The following is a 17394-nucleotide window of genomic DNA, read 5'->3' on the forward strand; positions in this document are numbered from 1 at the left end:
AAAAGAAAGATGGCAGACCCACCCTGAAAATATCTGTGGTTCAAGGTCAACTGCATACAGTGCAGATTTTTCCATATGCCTTCTGTATTCCTTACCTATGTGAAAAACGAAACTGAGAAGCACCATGATTCAAACGTCTCCGTAAGCTGTGTCATCTTCGACATTACATTAATTGGATCAATTGGAATCCTACCCTTTGCACACATCACTTCAGAAGTGAGTTCCATCTCCTTGCTATTCAATCAGAGGCCAATAAGGTTAAAACATCATTACTGAAGGCAACAAACAAAACATTCGTACACATTCTGTAACTGAACTTTTGCCTTTGTGTCTTAATTAAGTGCCCTCATTGCAATTATCAGGGTCTACATGAATGATTAGATACGATGGCAACTCCAAAAGTAATGCCTCACATTTAAAAAAAAAACATTTTATTCCACAGCTTTGCGTTTTTAAATTTATATGTTCTTCCCGCTTCTGTTTGTACTTAGTTCATTCACTTCCCGCTAGTGGAGTTGTTATATCATACGTTCAAAATGGTGGCTGCACATGATATCCAGCAGAAGCAAGAACGAGACAGTGAGGAACATCCACAATCGATTGCAGAAAGTGTATCGGAATGATGCTGTCGATCGCAGCACTGTTGGTCGTTGGGCTAAGCGATTGTTTGGGAAGAGTGAAGTGCAGGTCCTGAGTTGTATACAAGCAGTTGTTAATAGGTGGAAAACAAAGCAGGTGAGAGTGGAGGTGATTATGTGGAAAAAGAGAATTTCCCTCCTATAGTATGTACCTATAAAATGTGTCAATAGCAATGCCATAGAATAAATATTGATTTTAAAAAATGAAGGCATTGCATTTTGAGTGACCCTCGTTTGAAATGAATAATTATTGAATGGCTAAATGCCAGTATAGTAAGCTCCTTTTTTATATTTTCTGAGTTTAGTCTTTGGCATGTGAAGGTTGTATCTGTATCTTGTACTTATATTGTGGATATCTGAATTTGAAATTTTTTCTGTGTTTACCACAAAGGATAATAATGAGCAAAAGTTTGCTGGCTACTGGATAAATGTTAAATTTCTTAAGATAAGTTTTTGCTGTCTGTTGAGTTTCCCCAGAAAATACTTTCATAAGATATGATCAAATGGAAATAAGCCAAGTAGACAAAAAGATTTTGTTTTCATGAGTGATGTCATAGTCCTCATAGCAAAGCATGCTCAGCTTAGTATAGGGATAATATATTGAATATGTTTTTTCTAATTTAAGTTATTGTCAATTTTAGTCCAAAATATTTGGTTGTTTCCACTTCTTCAATAACTTTATCCTCAGCCTGCCTAGAGAAGTCTAAACCTGTTGAAAACTGTCCATACCTGAGTAAACCTGATCTAAAATAAAATTGGCCTGACATAGGCCCACCCCAAGAGTACCTTGCCAAATCACACACAACCCAACTAATGACAACCTAGCACAACAGATTAAAAGGAATGAAAATCTTTATTTTCTGCATTTTTAAGGCTATATAAATTTTTAGATGTTGGTAATTTTGAAAAATGTCGAAGCATCAAATATTGAAAATTTTTCGAAATCTCAAGGAAATAATTTTTTATGTTTAAAGATATTGTGAACTTCCAAAACATTTGTAATAGTCTTTAGAATCTTTAGAAATGAAAAGTTCCTCATTTGTATATTTTCAAGGATTTCAGAAATTTCAACATTTCCAGCATATAAACAATGTTATGAACTAATTCAGGACAAATGATTGCTACTGTGCCAGCACCTGGTTTTTTGGTGTACTGAATATTATTTTTTATGTGTAACTTTCTCTATATAGTCCCCTAAATATATTATATGAAGTTTATTATTTTTGTTATTTACTATTTGTATGCCAGCTCATCATTTGTACCAACCATTTCTTATTCATAAATTGCATTCTATATATTTTTGGTTTTATCCCTTTACAGCAAATCTGATGTGTTTCCAGAAATAATGGCTACTGCAGTGGGTCTCTGTAAGAAGCATGATCTGTCAGCTGTGAGATCCAGTGAAACAATCAGCTGTATGTAAGAGCCTCTTTGTCTGCTGGAAGCCATACTGTGTAGTCACTAAAAATTGCATATCGTGTACACATGACAAATTTTAACATAATTTCAAAATTAAGTTTGCAGCTGTGTATATGCCACCAGCAGCAATGCAGTTCATGTTCATGAAAAGGTTGCTGACCCCATCCTACTCCATCTCTGGAGACTGGTACGTTGCATAAATGAGCTGATGGCTGTTCACATGTTAATACTGCTAGCCATTAACTGTATGTAACTAACTAGATTAAAGTATTACCCCATTGGAGAAACTTTGTTGTTGTTTCTTGGCTCTACAACCCAGTTGTGGGTTTTTGCCACCTCCTTTTCAGAGGTTTCTTAGTCTTTCAAGTGTGCATTTGTGAGTAGTGCGTGACCAGCCCACTGCCTCTGCACAATTTCTACTCAATCCAGATTTGACTGCTAGAGCCATCTACTAGTAAATCAGGAGATTTGGGTGAGAAATGGCCGCTGAATTTTGCATACGAAACATTACATTCATGCTCGTAAGGTTCTTTTACGTGCCGTAAATCTACGACATGGGACCACCGGCTTTACTTCCCCTCCACTTGTGTAAAATTGAATGGCAGAATTTTTTGATAGTACTTTCTATCTAATCCATGGAACCAGATGAACAAATAAATTACCTGCCCTTCTACTTTTGAACGACAATACCACAATGAAATATTGTGTCTCTTTTAAAACTGTACCTTAAAAATGTGCAATACTGAAGATAATATTCATGTGCTAGTGTAATTGATTCTACATATCTAATGATGCACATCATTTATAGAATAGAGAAATGAGCCACACTTACAAGAATCCAGAACTTAAGTCCAACATTTGCACTTTTAAACATAAATAAGAGACAAATTACAAATGTTTAAATTGTTGCACACAGTATTGTTATTAACAAATGGGGACCTAATTTTCCCAAAAGTACAATCAGAAGCGTGCAAGACCAAGTTCTACATTTGCTTGAACTCCTGTTATAAGAAATCAAGCATCATGTAAGATACTTGTGTCGGTGATGTTCCTCACAACTGTAGAACTTAGGATTCAAAAAAGTATAGACATACGAAAAGTAAACCAATTTCAAGTACAAAGCTAACTTCAAATGTTACTGAATCAACAATCAATCAATCAATACACACAACAGAAGACGCGAACCACATGGATGCCTCCAGACAAAGACCAAATCCAAGTTCTGGAGCCCATCTGCATTCTGAATTTTAAACTTCTCACACAACGTTCACATATCCAAAATACACCAATCAATCAAAAGCACACTTTAAATTTCAGCAAGAATTTATAAATACAGTATATATATACTCTATTTTGAGTTCATCTGGGATGGTTTCTTTTCTGCGAAGAAGTTTTTTAACACAAGAACTTGTGAAACAGTAATAATTAGAACTGCTAATGTTTCTAGTATTGACCACCACATGACACGTTCATTAAGATCTTCAGCACGTTTACGCCCTTGTGCCTCACGCAGCCGGTGATGCGTCTGGTAGTCGATTATACTATTCAAACTCTTGTGTATCTCTTGAGCTGAGGACTCCATCTAGAACAGATATATTCAACACTTCCTAATAATTCAGAATGATATAAAATGTAACATTCGTTTTCAAGTTTAGGCTGTCATCCAGAGATGTCATAAGACCCTTGTGAATTTGCACGAAGAATTTGTATTATATGTCCAAGGAAGGGAAGCCCCATTCATAATTAAAACCCACTATAATATTTCTCTTGTCTTTACATGTGTAATAGTCAAAACCTGTGGACATTAAACCAAAAATATTATGTGAAATAATAAAAGGGCAGTTTTAAGTTACAACTGAAATAAATTTTAAAATAATTATAAACATAAGAACTATACAAATTAATGGGTTACAATCACATCTTAGTATTCAACAAAATCAACTAAAATTTGGTTGCTTATCTAAGCCTTTACTTGATATAGTCATATAGGAAACATACTCTAGAAGTGCAGAGAACTGTGTTCAAAATATGTGCATTTGTACCTACGTATGAACAACAGTCTCAACACACCTCTGCTGTAAAAGTGTCATTACATAAACTATAAATAAAAGTTCTGCTCATTGCAAACCGTTTGCTATGTTCCATGAAAATCTTGAAGAAGAAAGCAGCTTCTCACCTGAGTCAGGACAGTGACATGTTGTTCTAACCCAGGCAATGGTTGTTCATCACCCACTTGGAAATCCATGTAAACAAGTTTGTGTGAGAAAGTTGAGAATTCATTGCTGAAACATACTACATATATGCCAGGCATGTTTGAAACGAAATTGTGGCTATCAAACTGGGCTTTGGTATTTCTGTAAATAATTTCCTTGTTTGGTGCCTCCAAAGAAACATCTACATCGTACTGGCCGCCTGTAACAACCTGCGAAACAGAATAGCGAACATTGAAAATCATTTATAACCTGTAAATTGCTTTCAAAATTCTTGATCACATTACATATTTTATGATCTTGAATTCTTACCTGAAATTCTAACGTTACTGATACGTTCTCTTGGATTTCTTGATAGAAGCATTCTTTAGCATTATCGGGCAATTCGAAAGTTAATTCCACTCCACCCGACACATACACATAGATTAATAGCACTGTTAATATGATCCATACTGGCCAGTAATCCATATTGGCGAAAGGTCAGATGTACATTTAACTGTCCTTTGGTATTAAAAGACACCAATGTCAAGTTAACACATGGGAAATATCCTAATTTCAGAATTTTCCTTCCCAACCTCTTATCCTAACGTGGCCGGAAACGGAAATATGAATTCTGGTGTCATCTCCTGACGACATACATATTGCGCTAGTCAGGATGACCAAAATTAGAGTATGAACATGACTAGCATAAACACCAAATTAGGATCGATACAAAAATACAGTGACTTATGATGGCCTGATAGTGCTTGAGCAAGAAGCTGGAACATTAAAGCAGAAGTGCGTGGCAGTATGCCTATTATGAATTTTGTGAACCTTCGAAAATGCCACACATTGAAAAAAGATTTCCCGGAACAGTGTCAGCTGCTTAGACATTGAAAGTGGCTGGTTTCTGGGTTATTGCGCCGTGTAGTCTGGTAGAAGTTTACCGACGTTTCAGAAGTGCCCATACTACACGGCGCAACCCAGAAGACAGCCATCTTCAGGCTTACCGTCGTGAAAACCTCGAATACTGCTTTGACATTGTTTTCACTCTTCATAGTCTTTTCATATGGTGATATCTAACTAGATGGCTTACGGAACACGTAGGTTCATCACCGAATTAACGTAAGCCCTCCACCGGACCCTCTCCCAGGCCATATGGTGATATCTAAAGTTTAAAACTAATAGAGAACACAGAACAATAGTCCAAAGTCCCAAATGTTTGCTCTATACATTCTTCGGTTCGGTTTAGTAAATTGTTGGGTGGCGTATTAGTTTTGTAAAGTTGGTGACACCGTCCTTTTACTGCCATCTGGCGACAGTCCATTGATATAGAGTATGTTGCTTAAAGTGATTGAGAGTTTCCTGTCTATGTATAATAAGTTCTGCTATTCAATAAAGTGTGTTTTTCATAAGCGGTGTCTAACAAACGTATATGTAGTGATTCTGAAGATAACCGTCTTCTTTTTAACGGTAAGGCATGATTATATTATGGTACAATACCTTAGTATTCAAGTTTCATAAGAAGCTTGAGGGTGTGGAGGTTGATGCTAGATATGACATACCATGTGGATTCCGTTTACTTATATACAATTCATGAACGGATGTACATGATCAATATTAAATTGTACATATTTTTACTGACCCATGTATTTTTTTACTGTGTTTTACTGAATATTCATTGTAAACTATCAACAGGTTATCCTAATATTGAAATAACTAAACTGTGTGTTTGTGTATTTCTCTGAGCAGTGATGTGAGATTGCGGCCTATGTTACAACTTTGCAGTTTCAAGGATGTCAGACTATTAATTGAGTTGGCTTAGCAATAGTACATTGCAATTTAGAGTGATTGAAGTAGCCTCCATGATACGGATGCTGGTTTGTGTGTGTGAAAGTACAGGTTCACTACAAAAGCAGTTAGTTTGAAATTTGTGGCTGAAAGAAGAAACTAGTCTAAGTTATCGGAGTTACCTTATCATTATCTGAAGTTCCATAAATATAAGCATCACAATAAATTTGTCTGACACATTTTATATGACATGTGTTTGACAGGTGTTACAGCTTGGTGTTTCTCAGAGTCCCTTACAAGCACACAGATATTGGTACCCTAAATGTGTTTCTGTTCTGATGTGTTTCATCTGCCCATTATAGTTCTGTCAAATTTAATTGTGGCAGGTGTCCTACATGCAAATTTATACACCCTTGAACAGTAGGTACTTCATGTGAAATGGTTTTGCTCATATGAATTGAGGAACAGACATTTGAAGTAGCATTCACTTCTGCCGCTTGGTCACTGGGATCCTTGAATCGAATTCCGCTCAAGCCATGGATGTTTGTCCGCGTCTTTCTGTGTTGTGCTGTCCTGTGTACTGGTAGAGGCCCTGCGACGGGCAAATCCCTCGTCCAAAGAGTCCTACCGAATGTCTATAGATCAAGCCAACAAAAGGTTGGGACCTGCAGTGCTCAAGGCACTTGAAGAACGGGTCATTCCCAGTATCTTTACAGACAAAGTTGTTTCAGGTACTACAGTTGTCACACCAATAGAATACGGATGAAGATTCGTGGATTTGTGGAAGGTTAAAGATGTTTGATGTAGTATAATATTTGCACCAATGTAACAGGAAGAGATTATTATGCTTGTGAAATGTTGGCATTGCTGATGAATGCAGAAGTGTTGTAAAATATACTTCAAAGTTTTGAAATATAAATTTTTCAAATGTTTATCAGTAATATGAAAGAATTTTTGTCATAATTTTGGGCATCTGCTGGGGAACTGGTCGTATTAGATAGGGTGTACCCTCATCAACCCATGTAAAATGGAAATTACGCTAGAAGATGATGTAACCTGGATGAGAGGGTAAAGTTAGTGAGACATTATGAGATAGCTATGTTCTCATTTCTGGCTATCTGTCTGTCCACCCTCTAACTCCTTTTGTGCCCTGAATAGCGTGTTGTACGAAGAAGCTAATGTTACATTTCTGTGCAGACCGCATGGACCTATTGCTAGATGCCACAATGAGTGTCATTTTCTTTGTGCGATGTAACCTGGTAGAAGATTACTGATGTTTTAGGGGTGCTTGCTGTCTCCATCTTCAAGGCAGTGCTAAGTAAAGAACATTCCATGCTAGAGTAAGAGTCGTTTCATGCCAGTAATGACAGAAAAGTGCAATTTTTAATCCGACCATCTCAACTTTTAATGAAAGTCGGCGAGCTTGTAGATAGCGTATAAAACAATATTCTTGTACAATTTCAGCGCTCTGTGTCGTGCACTTCTTGTGGTGCAGGGGTTCAAAAATAATGATAATTACTTTTTTAGTAAGCTACTTCCATTAGAATCATCATAGCTTTTGTTCCATGCAAGCTACAAAGCTTTTATGGGGCTTGTTTAAAAGCTAATTGAACGGTCTTCTCAAAGATGACCGCTGTTGAGTTGGGCACAAACTAACGCACTAATACTGAACTCGAATTTGCATAAGAAATTCAGCAGCTAAACCGACACATGGAAATGTTAAGCTTCGTGCCTTCTGTCATGTAAAAAGGCAAATTAAATGTGCAGACATTTTCCACCTCGGCGGAGTCCGAAGAATGCCGCGTATCTGTGCCGCAAGACGACTCGACACTTGATGACACGGAATGTTTCGTGACATGTTCAAGAGTGTTTGGTTGTGAATGTGAACATGTTTTTGAACATCTGTTCATACACGTAATCTGAGAATCGTATGCCACTCTCACCTCACAAGTTTGCATGTCTGCCATGTTCTTTTTATTAAATGCAAGAAATTAAAAGGCGTGAGGTTGTGGTGGCATCCGGTGGCATTATGCTGTTGCAAGTTTCATGGAACTAGATCAACTGGTTCAGATACTGAAAGGAGGAGCAAACATAACTGACCCATTGGATCCGGACGCGTGAAATTTGATATGAAGATAGATTTTAAAGAAACCTATTTATTACGTCTTGAATATTAATGGACACCAGGGGGGAGGGGGCAAGGTAGGCATCTGCCTCCCCCTGGATCTTTGAAGAAACTAAAAGAAGGGAATATGCAAAATATTAATACCAATGTAGAGATGTACAGTTCTTGGGTGATCTGTAAACATATTTGTAATTGGCTCTGCCCCAGATTGCATCTTGGTGGTTGGTTGTCTGTCTGTCTACACTAATGAGCTAAAATTTTGTTAAATTAACAATATCTATGAATATTTTATTAACAGCACAAGATTTGTAGGACTGGAAGTGTGTGCAATAGGAACACAGGCTTCATGAGTTCTGCTCAGAACGCATTTGTTTTGTGGTTTCATTCATGGTGAGATGACGTCTAGAAATTTATGCTGCTTATTGACGCTTTGGGATCAGGTCTCCTTAAAGTCTTCCTCCAGCTTATTTTTGAGACAGTGTTCTGATCATCACCCTGATGATGGAGACAGTGACTGCCTCCGAAACACCAGCCAGCTTCTACTAGACTGCATGGTGCAGTGTCCTAGAAGGCCGTGGCATAGATGTGCAAGATGTTGAATTCTGAAAATATATAGCAATTCATTTTAAGATTGTGGATTCGGCTGTGTCTCTCCGTCTGCGTCTTCCGGAGTCTAGTCATGTGAAGGTATGAGTCGGTGTTTGACGCTTCGTCTTCATTCTGCTTGAAGTGCCTGGGGTACGTGTTAAATGCATTTGTGTATTCTTATGATGTGGATTTCATCATTTTTTCTTCTCTGAAGATCAACAAAGTGGCAAGTTAGAAATGTAGGAACATACGAGTCCATATTTGTCCCTTGTAACTAACACGAAGCATCAGTCAGATTAATTCTTTCAGAGAAGCCACAAGTCACAGACATCTGTGAGCAATTATTCGCGTACGACGTTGGCTTTCAGGGATGGGTTTTCCAACATTTTGGCTAACATTGCAGTGGCCATTTTCTGGTGAGTCTGTATTGAGGATTTTAGGAAGCCTTGCGTAGAGCAGCAGTAGGAGGTGAGTGGGATGTGAAGGAGGAGCGGGGCGCTGGTAAGAAGAAGAGCTTTTTGTTTTTAATGAGAGAGTGATTGGGTGAACGGCTTGGCGTCACCTGTTTCTCCCAAGCCATCCACGGTGACGGCGAGGTGTCACGACATTCATATTGCCCTAGTGGTGACGAAGGTGGTAATGACATTTATCACTCACTGGAGCAGTGGATTTTAATCCCTTCGTTGAATGCGCGGGAATTTCAGCTCATCTTCTGATCGTGATGATTTAAGGTCACGGCTGGGGCGACACGGCACGGCCTGTCCACTGCGTCGGTTTCCTCATTTGCCAGACCAGGCGGCACAGCCGTCAAATGTCTTCACTGACACGCGCGTTCTTGTCTCTGCAGATGTACGCCCGGGACTGGCGGCATGACTCTGCCTGTGTCCAGCTATGAGGAGCTCCTGGCTCGAGTGAGGAGCCTCACGCACGAGACCATCCAGCTGCAGAGGGAGCTGACGACACCGCTGGTCGACCACAACGAGAATGGTGAGAAAGTTAAGCCACAGCGGGTGTCGGTGTTGGTATCTTCGTTGTCTTGTGTTTTAATATGAGCTTTTGTCTCATGTCGCCCGGAGACCGGCCATACTGACGGGCTTTTCGCGATTAGTCTCAGTCCTTCCAGCCGCATGTAACTCGGTTTTGCTTACGTCGTTCGTGTGGCAAATGGGCCTCCCTGTGAACATGTGCGCGGAGGTCAGGTGAGACGCTGTAGGGTCAGAGCGTCTTCTGGGCTGTAGCGCCGTGTAGTCTGCTGCCTCAGTCATCGCCCTGATGATGGAGGCAGCAGACTCCTTTCCTCACGCACTGACCGCAGCGAGGTCTCCGATAATGTAACGTGAGGATGTGCGTCTATTTTAAATGGCGGTCTTTTAGTCGTCGGCTGAACTTGGTCGAAGGCCGGAGGTGACGTGCTCATGCGCAAGAAGCAGAACACGGGCATTTGTCACGTGTCTGTGGTTTTCTGTCTTTGCTATTAGTTTAATACTAGTTGTAGTGTTATGACGTTTTGAAGTCAGAACAAGCTCGTAATGCAGTCCCTGATTTCAAGTATTTCGCCGAAGGTTTTGGTAAGAGGTAAGAGAACTGCCCTTCCTGCGTCTTCATAGCGCAAGTGACAGGATCATGACTTACGCGTTCCGGTTGTCCGGTGTCTGACGTGATTTCGTTCGCTGTCACCCAGCTAACTGGAGCGGAATATTCGGAACCGATTTTGTTCCGGGTCGGCAAAGTGCTTCAGACATGAACTGCTGGTGTCGGTGCCTCCAGTTGGCCAGTGCTCCGGGAGCCCGCGTCGCAGTCAGCGTGTCTGAAACCGAACTCCGGGCGATGTTTCGTCGCGTGCCCGACCACGTGGAAAGGAAACACGTGTTCATTTCTGAGTTCCGTTCTGCCTCCAGCACTCGGTAAAGGATTTCGTCCGTGGAGAGGTTTTCGCGGGAGCTCTGCCCTGGCTCCTTGGGCAAGGCGGGGGGGGGGGGGGGGTGCCCTGTCTGCAGTGCGCTACGCGGCTCGTGTTTTGGAAGCCGTGAAGTAAGTGGTAATCCTTGGCTCTGACCTTTTTCTGAATCTCTTGAAAGGGCAACGTGGAGGAACGATGATGTGCCCGTCTGTAGCAATGACTTGCCCCGTCCTCGTCAAACGAAAACTTGTTACTGTTTGCAGAGCGGCCGTTGACAGCATCCTCGTGCTGTGACGTCACTTCGTGTGACAACAACAGGAGAGGCGTGTCTTCTGGCGGCACACCACGCCGTCAGCATCGGGCTGGACCGGCGTCCGGCGCCGCCACCACCCAAAGGAGGTGAGCCGATCTAACGAATGATTCAGGTCAAGAGAGAGCGAGAATTTCGTGACGCGATGGATTTTGCGGTGAGAACTTTTTCGCCCCGCCCAGTCTCCCGGACTACCCCTTGTTGGCTTTCCGCGGCCGCGTACTGAATTTTTTTTAAATCCCCCTCGATGTCTGGACTCAGTCTCCTGGACCGCGCAAAATGCACACAGAGCGTTTGGTCGGAGGGTGTGGACTCCTTGGCCGGCTGAGCGACTGTTAGCTGTCCCAGAAGGACTTTGTTAGGGAAGGTGCGGGTGGACGTGGTAGTGGTGCAGTGTTGCGGGGCGGCATTCTCGTCCCCTAGGCCGGCGGCGCTCCGCTCCGTGACGGAGAATGGAGTGCTGTCGGGTGGGGAGAGGCTGACGATTTCGCTTACGACCCTCGCATGATTTTCTTTTGTGACCTAACGAGCAGTGTTAGTCCGGTTATCTTTTGTGGACGAACTAGGAAGAGGACCGTTCGGATTCGATCTGCGGACCGCACATGAAAAAGCACGTGACTGTCGTAATTCAGGTTTCAGCTTGTCCTGGTCTTTTGGCTGGGGCTGACAAACCAAGGAAATGATGAAGAAATTTGATAGGGCAGTCTTGTGGAAATCCTTTCTTCAGCTGCGTTGTCGCATTGCACAGCTTCCGTTTACGTCTTGATTCTCGCTTTCTGAACGCGGCTTCCGAGGCTTGTCTGTGCTCAGCGGCGTAAATTTGTTTCGTGGTTTGCGTCTGTTTTTGTACGTTCAAACTTTTCACCGACGCGGGCTTAACGCAAAGTTGTCAGAGCCGGAGACTTGGTCCTTGGCGTTCTCTTGATGTCTGACGTCTCGTCCTCAGGTCTGCGTCCGCCGCGGCGGCTGGCACCGCCCGTGCGTCGGGACGGAGCGGGAGCAGCGTCCAGAAGGATCCTGCAGATGCGGTAAGAATTGCTTTGACGTTCCGGTTGCATGTGCCCTGTGCTGGGTGGTGTCGAAGTACGAGGGGGTCCTCTGAAGGGTCGAAGCGGGATTCGAGTTCAGGATTCTCCAGCTTTTTTGTCATGTGACTGAGCGAAGCTGCTGTTCTCCCTAAAGCAGACTCGTTCTCGTACGGAGAATCAAAAAGAGACGCTGAATTAGAAATGCTGGGTTGGATTTGAGGTCTTCATGGCGGTGAGTATGAAGACGGCTGTCTTCCGTGTCCATTATCATCGCCCTGATGATGGAGGAAGCAGGGACCTCCGAAACGTTGGTGAACATCGACCAGACTACGTGGCGCGACAACCCAGAAGACAGGAATCTTGAGTATTTTGGTTGTTTGCCGTTTTGCCTTTCAGCTGTGGGGCGGAGTCCTTCAGCCGCTCGTGAAAGTGCACGTTCTTGTGTCGCGGAACCCAAGCATCGGCAAACAGAGCCCGTGAAGGCGGGCGCCGCCATATTTGGCGCCCGATGAAGTGGTTGGCAACCCCTTGCTGGAGGATTATGGGGCGCCTCTGGTGGTATTGATTAGCGCACCCTCAGTTGCATCCAGTGACACGTCGATCGTAACGCACGCCGTCACTTTTGTGTTCCGCGCGATTCGACCTATAAGACCTCGGAAAACGAAAGTGTTTCGGGCGAATTCAGCTTTTACGCCGAAGGGCTCCTGAACCACCGAACACAGTCGTTGCTTAGGACACCGGCTGAAACTCTGAGTAATGCTTTCCACGAAACAGTCTGTGCAGTTGATTTGGTGATGCATTTTGTACAAAAGTGAAGTCGCGCGGCCAGAGTATCACGCGCGTGTCCTCGTTTTTGTCAAAACACGCGAATGGAAAGCTTTTTCCAAAAGCCGTTCAGTTCAGAAGTCTTGAAGCCGAGAGCAAAGGACACTCTTGTACCGCCATTAATCTGACTCCGTAAGGACGCCTTCACAAACGAAAGTTGATTTTTGAACGCGCGTTCTTATAATTTCACAAAAGAACGCGAAATTTAAGTGGACTCAGAATTAATTTGTTCTCCTTATGCCCTTGAATGTGATGTCGTATCCGTTCGAGAAGTTACCTCACGCGTATTCTGTGGCACGGCGAGGAAGGCCGGTCTCGTGGTCCTCGAAATCCTTCCTTCACGTCTACGTAAACATGAACGCACTTTGGCGGTGCAGTCTTTGAACCCAGCACGCGTAATTCTTTCGATGTTGCTCCGACACCTTTTGTTGGTACGTTTCGAACAAAATCTTGCGAGCATCTCTTCGTTCTCTGACTTCTGTCAAGTTCGCTTAACATCGGGGCCGATTCTGGGTGGAACCTCGGTGTATTTGTTAGAGCGTGTTGATACTGTGGTCCTGTTTTGCTGGCATGCAGACGTTTCGGACCAACTTGCATTATGTCTCCGAAGTGCCCTCATCTTGTGGCAGAATTATCAGGTTTCTAAATTACGATTACATTTTATTTTCGGAGAGGAATCTGACACGAAGTGTCGCGGTTGGATGTTGGTTTAGGCCACGCCGTCCTCTTGTCTGCGGACTTTGAAGGCGTCTTCCCGCTCGCCCGGAACTTATTTACCCGCTGTGCTCACGAACTTCTAGGGCGAAGATGCACCAGGAAGCAATGAAAATATTAAATGCGGAAACAAGTGTTGGTTCCGAACTTGGCCGCATGGTTTTGCTCCGTCTGTGGCGTTGGTGTCGTTTCTCGCCCTCAGTTCAGAGCGAGACGCGGGTGGCAGAAGTGAACTTCTACGCTCTGAGGGTGGGCCGATGTCGCAGTGCACATTTCTGTAGCTCCTGTGTGCTGCAAACGCGCCTTCGGGCCCCGGTGTGCGTTTCTGGTGTGTGTGTTCATGCATGCAGGGTTTTCCCGTGTGCTCTGTGCTCTCTTATCTGCCGGCGACGTATTGATTCGCCGTCAGCTGCGGCGTTCTTGAGGGCGCAGTCTAAATGAAAACCGAATGGACGTGTGGAAGTGGAGATCCGGTACGAAAGTTGTGCTAAGAAGTCGTAATAGTCGCTGAAATTGTGTTCAATGTGTGGAAGTAAAATTGCTGCAAACTATTCTTAACCGACCGTAGGTCTGTCGCGTTGGATGATTCATAAATGGCGAATCCTAAAGAATATGGGACGAAGCCGTCGTGGCCCAGGATTTCTCGGGAAGACCTGACCGAATCGACGAACAACCCTTCGGGACAGCCAGCCATTCTTCAGCTCGAGGTTTGAACCGTGGTCCTCCTAGTACGAGCCAGCGGCGTTCGTTGTAGGCTGTAAAGAACTTCTCTGTCACGAGAAGGCGTCGTAGCTGTTAGTAATGCGAGAATTTCCGAGAAAAGAGAATAAGTTACCACCGTCGCTTGTGGGTAGGCAAGAGGCCTCTGCGTTGTACGACGCTCTTTTTCTCTGCAAACAACAAAACAGGTTTAAATGCTGTCTTCTGGGTAGTAACATCGCGTGGACTTGCTAAATGGGCGTCGGTATCTGCCTCCAAGTCCGCACGGCGGTACAACCCAGAAGACCACAGTATTGTGTCCCTGGAATTGTTCTCTGTGTCTGTCGCGTTCCTCCTCTAGTCGCACGTTCGTCGCTTCGCTCGCTCTTCTGGCGACCTGTCAGTTTCGTCGAATGTCCTGCCGGATCCCAGAAAATGCGTTTTCTGGTGGCATAATTTCGAATCTCGTAAGCGACAACGCCTCACGTGTGGTGTTAGTTGCCGGAAATACGCGAATGTTTTGTTACGTTGTCAGATCTTACATTATCACTCAGTCCACAAGCACGTTTCTCGAAGTATTCACAAAAGCTGTTGAATAATGCGATGACCACGTTATATTTTGTCGTAAGAGCAGACAGGAAATTAGAAAGAAATTACACAAATTTAGTCAACTAGAGCCCAGTTAAGTAATGTCCCGAAACGGTTGGCCTAGAGGTGAAATTAGGCGATGGAAAATATTGCGAAAAATGTAAAAGTCGAGATTTGTTTGCGTAGAAATATATCGAAATCGCAGGCTTCCGAGCTTTCGTTCTTCAGCAGAAGAGTCTAATTTTCTTCCCAGGGTTTTCGTTGAGAGCGTAGACGCGGCGATGCGAGCGTCTTGCTTTCTCCAGTCACTCCGCGGGGAGTGTTGAATGGCCGCTGCCGTGCGTTCGTCTTCAGGGGTTTCAAGACCGACGTCTTTAGGGGACGGCGATCGGCGCCACGAGAGGAAAACAGTGAAGACTAAGCGAAACGAACTGAAAGTTGTGTTGAATCTGGATAAAGATGAGGCGGAGGCGAAGATGGTCGAGCATTTGTTGACCGAGACTGTGGGTGGCCCACTTCCGACTGCAGCGGAAGCAAGTGTCGGCGTCGTCGCCTCGAAGCTCGACGTGCGTCGTCGCAAGCGCCAGCCGCTGATTCGGCTCTGCAGAGACGAGGCACAAAAGCGGACGTGCGGTGTTCTCGGGAGTCATCTGCAACGGGAAGCCGCGGTCAAAGCCTGGCGCGACGGGCAGTCAAAGGTAACTCGATCGATGATGTAATTTGCTTTTGTTCACGTAAGCCAAACGCAGTTCGGTCTTTGGTGGGCTGGAACTGCGTTATTCCTTTGTCTAAGAACGAATTTGCTCTTATTCAAGAGCACTTTTTCGAAATCGCTACAGCGCGCTTTTTGGGCTCAGTGTATGCCCGTTCAAACGTGACGCGAGCTGAGTTGAAGAAAACGTCGGCGGGGTTTTCCCCAGGCACTGATCAGTCAAAACCACGCCTGAAGTAAAGCCTCTTTTACTTTAACTGGGAAGGCGTCTTCTGGATTTTGAAGTTCCCTCTGCTCTCTTTCAACGTCGTCTGCTTTTAAGTCTGTGCACCGCAGGCTCAAACCCACCCTTGACAGGACGCATCTGTCTGGCTGACATTGCCACACACGTGATGAATTCTGGTGTCGACGGGTACAGTGCAGGATCTTTGCTATTGATTCAGATCGAGAAAAACTCGGTTACAAATGTTAAATTAACCTAATGATGTCTGCCGTTTACCGGATTTTTTGCGTGTCGACGTGCGAAGTCGACGCACACGACCCGGACTAAGCCTCGCGCGAGCATGGAGCATAATCCTTTAGAACCTGAGAGGACGCCTTCGTTGCTGTGCTCAGAATAACCGTTCTCCGGCGTCGTCACTCCAGTCCACACACACTCTCTTTGCTCCGGATATAATCTCACTCTGTTTTCGGGTACCTCCCTTGACGTGAGAGACCAAGTTTCACGCCCGTGGTTTTGTAATGTTTTGAGGTAGCCGACGGTGGCTGCAGGCACTGCCTGTGATTTCCTCGCGAAGGCGATATTTATGTTTTTAGACGGGCTGGACGGCTGGGGTTCGATCCCCGACTGGGGGGCAGAGGATTTTCCTCTAGCCTCTGCGTCCGGACCGGCTCTGGGGCCCACCCAGCCTCCTATCCAGTGGGTCCTTTCCCGGGGGTAAAGCCGGCCGGGGCGTGACGCTGACCACTCACCCCCATCTAGTGCAGAGGTTAAGAATGAGGAGCCATATCACCTCTCCACCCAAGCGCCTACATGGCGTGTAGCGGGAGAACTTGACTTTTATTTATGCTAAGAACAGACCAGAAGCTGACACGTGTCTTCCAATTCCAGTCGCTTTTCTTTTGTTCTTCGAAGATGCTAATGGCAGGGGTGACCACGCGTCGTCTTGTTTCAGGCCATTCTGAATAGAAAATGCGTTGGACAAATGTTTGTCTACACGAACTTCGCGGCTGGATTCATTTAAATCCATTTTAATAACGCCGGGCAGTTTAATTTGTGCGTCCAATTCCATGAGAATGTTTGTTGTCCAATTTTCTCTGTGGTTTCTGACGAATGTAGAATTTGTGGTCGGCGGTTCATCGATTACGTCGAAATTCGTTCTGATGATCGCCAGTAAATTCGTCTACGTTTTGAGTTAACCTCGACATAAGAATTTTAGATACATTTTGTGCGTAGTTGATAAGTAGCATTGGAAGTTGCTCGTATTACCATTCTCGCAAAGAACAGCAGAATTCTTGCACTGCTGTGGCTCTGGCTGTGGGCGTGCTGCTGCTGGGAAGGGGCCCTCTTCAGAAATAGCTTCGGTGCGACGGGTGTCTGGGAGTTGAACCCAGAAAGGTTGCAAGGTCTTTGTGACTTGGGGGGGAGGGAGGACCATTTTGAACTGTTCCCTGCCATTTGCCTCACAACTGAGGAAAGAACGAGGCTCGTTATGCATTCAGATAACATTTGAAAGTCCAGTCCTTGCTTCAAGGAAAACGCGAAACAAAGGACAATCGGTCTTATGCTGTTTAGTTGTTTGCTCTGGGAGCCTTAGGAAAAGTTTCGAGGGTTAAATCCGCTCCGAACTTAGTGGAAGTCTTTGTCT

The 17394-nt window shown here is 44.2% G+C and overlaps 2 protein-coding genes and 1 long non-coding RNA gene across 9 annotated transcripts in view; 2 read left to right on the forward strand and 1 right to left on the reverse strand.

Annotated features, from left to right (window-relative positions):
- The first annotated feature begins 509 nt into the window (after positions 1-509).
- Positions 510-2344, forward strand: LOC110840117 (uncharacterized). Of its 2 annotated transcripts, none has more exons than XR_015533523.1 (2): positions 510-735; positions 1979-2344. It is a non-coding gene; the product is annotated as an uncharacterized LOC110840117 (long non-coding RNA). The 2 variants fall into 2 exon arrangements; XR_002546770.2 differs by having other exon boundaries at positions 515-735; positions 1959-2344.
- Positions 2345-2954: 610 nt separating this feature from the next.
- On the reverse strand, positions 2955-4888 carry p24-1 (transmembrane emp24 domain-containing protein). The gene is made up of 3 exons (XM_022084943.2): positions 4580-4888; positions 4234-4479; positions 2955-3639 (listed from the first exon to the last, which is right to left on the reverse strand). Exons 1-3 carry the CDS (start codon positions 4733-4735, stop codon positions 3406-3408), a joined length of 636 nt encoding a protein of 211 aa, XP_021940635.1. The 5' UTR covers positions 4736-4888; the 3' UTR covers positions 2955-3405.
- Positions 4889-5546: 658 nt separating this feature from the next.
- Positions 5547-17394, forward strand: part of LOC110840108 (uncharacterized) — a 50380-nt gene continuing 38532 nt past the window's right edge. For 2 of the 6 annotated variants that reach the window (XM_087356934.1, XM_087355656.1), the window contains exon 1: positions 14973-15512. In XM_087356934.1, coding sequence (XP_087213060.1) covers positions 15141-15512 — 372 coding nt within the window. In that variant the 5' untranslated portion in view covers positions 14973-15140. Of the gene's footprint in view, positions 5720-9597; positions 9738-10913; positions 11050-11906; positions 11989-13723; positions 14235-14971; positions 15513-17394 lie in introns of those variants that run through there. The other 4 variants (XM_087356575.1, XM_087354803.1, XM_087355235.1 and 1 more) reach the window with 4 other exon arrangements.

The sequence above is a fragment of the Zootermopsis nevadensis genome, unplaced genomic scaffold (genome assembly GCF_977971745.1).
Source record: "Zootermopsis nevadensis isolate Lab colony 2312 unplaced genomic scaffold, Znev_1.0 Znev_ptg000001l, whole genome shotgun sequence".
NCBI classification, from domain to species: domain Eukaryota; kingdom Metazoa; phylum Arthropoda; class Insecta; order Blattodea; family Termopsidae; genus Zootermopsis; species Zootermopsis nevadensis.

Coding starts and splice junctions, on each gene's coding strand:
- p24-1 (XM_022084943.2), bottom strand. CDS start 4,735: ATGGATTACTGGCCAGTATGGATCATATTAACAGTGCTATTAATCTAT. Junction 4,480..4,579: donor CAGTAACGTTAGAATTTCAG/GTAAGAATTCAA, acceptor TCTGTTTCGCAG/GTTGTTACAGGCGGCCAGTA. Junction 3,640..4,233: donor ATGTCACTGTCCTGACTCAG/GTGAGAAGCTGC, acceptor TATCTGTTCTAG/ATGGAGTCCTCAGCTCAAGA.